Here is a 3,063-nt window from a genome sequence, read left to right as displayed (position 1 = left end):
GCGGAGATCACCAAAATAGTACGTAGTTATAAGCTTGACGAAAGTAGTTTGGAGTATTTAGAGGACGCTCATGAAGTAATTGATTTGCCCTTTACTTTGCTCGGCAACGAAGGCGACGCAAGGGTTAAAAAATACGTTAGACTAATAAATACCCCTTTACCTATAAGTACAGCTTCAAAGATAAATGCTATAGGCAACTTTCTACACCACCTCGTATTGCCGAAAATCTTAAGTGCTGCGTGTTTCCATGGCTTCTGTTATCGTCAGGCAAGAATGCATCGAGGGCTCCCGTGTTACGCTGCATTGGTCGTACTCCTTCTGCCAGTCTCGGAGCCAGCGCAGCCGCCAAACTTCGTGATGATTCTCGCTGATGACCTCGTGAGTGTCACGTGCATACATAGTATTTTTGAAGGAAAGCTACAAGATTTGCCAAAAATCCCAATTAAGGACACGTGTGCTCTAAGTTTTTTGTGCTCAAGCTACACATCTTGCAAGCCGCACTTGACTGGAACAGGATCAAGAGTCTGGACGAAGGCTTCTAAATATTTTCTCGGCTGCCACCGTGGTCCATATGGCTCTGAACAGTAGAAATGGCAGCAGGAATCTTGATTGCTCAGTGTAGTTCATTGTCTTTTTGTGGCCGTCAGAAATACTTGGGCCCCGCCGCTCTCGATCAAGGTTTACCGCCCTCGACCGCTAAACCCGACCCAATCCCGGCCGCGCGGTCGCTTTACGATGAAGGCGCAAAGCCAGGCTCCACGACGGCGTCTCTCAATTCCTGAGCAGATTTGGAACGTTAAACCACGTAAACCAAGCCAAAACAGAAATAATAGAGGCGAGTTTATGAGCATAGAGATTCACTCATAATAATTACCGTGTTCCCACAAAATATATGCGAGCTCTACAGTTGTTTTTGTTCAAAATAGAAGAGTTAAAATATTCGTTCTAATTTATTTGGTTGGTTTGCTTTGGTTTGTTTGCTGTATGCTGTATGCTGTATGCTACTGTCCGCCAGCGGATGGCGTTACTTGCTGAATGTCCAAGCAGGCTTGGAACGTCTCCGAATAAATGTAAAAAATAAATTTAATATATTATTCACATTTCACTGATAACAATTATTGCTTCATAGGACAGGAAAGGCGCAGTACCTGTCACACTTGTTCTGCGGAAGCCTGAAGGTATGAAAGTGGAAAGAGGTGCCATAGTGGAAGGCTGCAGAGTAATTGCGATCGCATGGGCATTTTTAGGGTGTGTACTGGCAAGCACAACACACGGACTCCTTTCCGTTTATCGTCCATGAAAACGCGGCCGCCAGATATTGAGATCGAACCTTCCTCCGTAGCCCTCCACTACGGATCCTCTTTCTCTCTTTCCACTTTCATTCCCACCTTCCTCCCTTCCCTTACGGCGCGGTTCGGGTGTCCACAGAGCAAGTGTGACAGTTACTGCGCCTTTCCTTTCCTGTGAACCAATTATTATTATTATTATTAACCTCGGTACTCCGGCACTGTAATCAGACATCCTAACCACCGCAACACCAAGACTGGGTACTGGTACAATAACGCGAAAAAAAAAAAAGGGGCAAGCCGAACATTCTATACTAAAACTGCGCCAAATACGAGGACACAGCAAAGAAGAGGCGACACGAGCGCTGACTTACAACTAAAATTTTAATACACACTTGCATACAGTTATAGTTAAAAAAACCTAACTTATCAAAAAAGATTACTACCTACGTTTGCGCACAAGCATCCTCAGAAAACCATAATTCACAGCTGTCAAGTAATAACGACAGTTGGCTGACGCAAGAACCACCATTAGCAATATGGTCCGCCTTCGCCTTCTCTCTTATAGTCTGGCCGCTATGTGTGAAAAAGACTGACGTGCGATCGAACAAGGAGTCGCAGGGTATCTTTGTCTTGACAGAAACGGTATAAATATATATATGCAAGTGTGTACTAAATATTTAGTTGAAACTAGGATCTTAGTTGGGCTAGTCGGTTCATAGCTTTCAAAAAATTACCCCAGCACATTGTTGTTGTGGCTGTACGAAGCAGGAAAGGAAAATGCACGGGCCTGCTACTGGCTCTGTAGCTTAGCCACCTCCGCTGCCTCATGCAGAAAAAAGAGAAAATAGAGATGAAAAGAAAGAGAGTGAGAAAGACGCGCGCCGCAACAACAGCCGCCGTAGGCCACAGACGCGGTGGCGGGTGCAGTGACGGCCTACAACAGATAAAAATTTGGTGGCAGGCTAGCTCCCGCCACAAGCGGCGGTGACCTACCTGTCCCAACCCTATAAAGAGAGGACCTTCTTCCTTGGTGTTTTGTGCATAATAGTACCTGAACCTTACGCCGCAAAACGCTGTTACGCTTATCAAACACCGCAACAAGATACCCGTCTCTACAAAGTCTCAATAACAGAGCTTGCGTTGTTTGCATGCATTCCACACAGCTTTTATCACCATTTTGGCGTGAGACGCAAATATTCGGGATGTATATTGCCAGCTTTAGGCAGCAGACTGAAACAATTATTATTGAAACCCTATCACAATAACAGATTAACACAATGCTGAAAGTAATATTAAACTGCAATAAAGGGCAGTGCCTTCTGTTGTTGTTGTGGCATTAAAAAGAAGGAAAAGAAAATGCACAGCCCTGCTCTGTAGCAGAGCTACCTTCGCTGTTGTGGTTGTAGGAAGAAGGAAAAGAAAATGCACGGGCCTGCTACTGGCTCTGTAGCTGAGCCACCTACGCTGCCTCGTGCAGACAGAAGAGAAAATAGGGAAGGAAGAAAAGGAAGAGGGAAAAGAAGACGCGCGCCGCAACAACAGCCGTCGTCCACCACCGAAGTGGTGGCGGGTGCAATATTGGCCTGCCTCTGATTTATTTTTTTTACTGATTTATTTGTAGGAAGGGAAAGGCGCAGTAACTGTCTCACTTGTTTTCTGTTGACACCGCAACAGCGCTGTAAGGGAAGAGAGGAAGGTGGGAATGAAAGTGGAAAGAGAGAAAGAGGAGCCGTAGTGGAGGGCTACGGAGTAATTTCGACCACCTGGGGATCTT

At 45.6% G+C, this 3,063-nt stretch overlaps 1 protein-coding gene across 1 annotated transcript in view; it reads left to right on the top strand.

Moving 5' to 3' along the window:
• Positions 1 to 273: 273 nt before the first annotated feature.
• The window catches only part of LOC146198561 (arylsulfatase B-like), a 70,083-nt gene continuing 67,293 nt past the window's right edge, over positions 274 to 3,063 (top strand). Inside the window, exon 1 of the mRNA XM_084592615.1 lies at positions 274 to 378. Within this exon, the coding sequence (XP_084448741.1) occupies positions 274 to 378 (105 nt within the window). The remainder of the gene's footprint in view (positions 379 to 3,063) is intronic.

Source organism: Amblyomma maculatum, chromosome 2 (assembly GCF_055883805.1).
Source record: "Amblyomma maculatum isolate TAMU_Amacu chromosome 2, ASM5588380v1, whole genome shotgun sequence".
NCBI classification, from domain to species: domain Eukaryota; kingdom Metazoa; phylum Arthropoda; class Arachnida; order Ixodida; family Ixodidae; genus Amblyomma; species Amblyomma maculatum.
The sequence above is the reverse complement of the archived record's forward strand: the minus strand, read 5'-3'. Positions and strand labels throughout refer to the sequence as shown.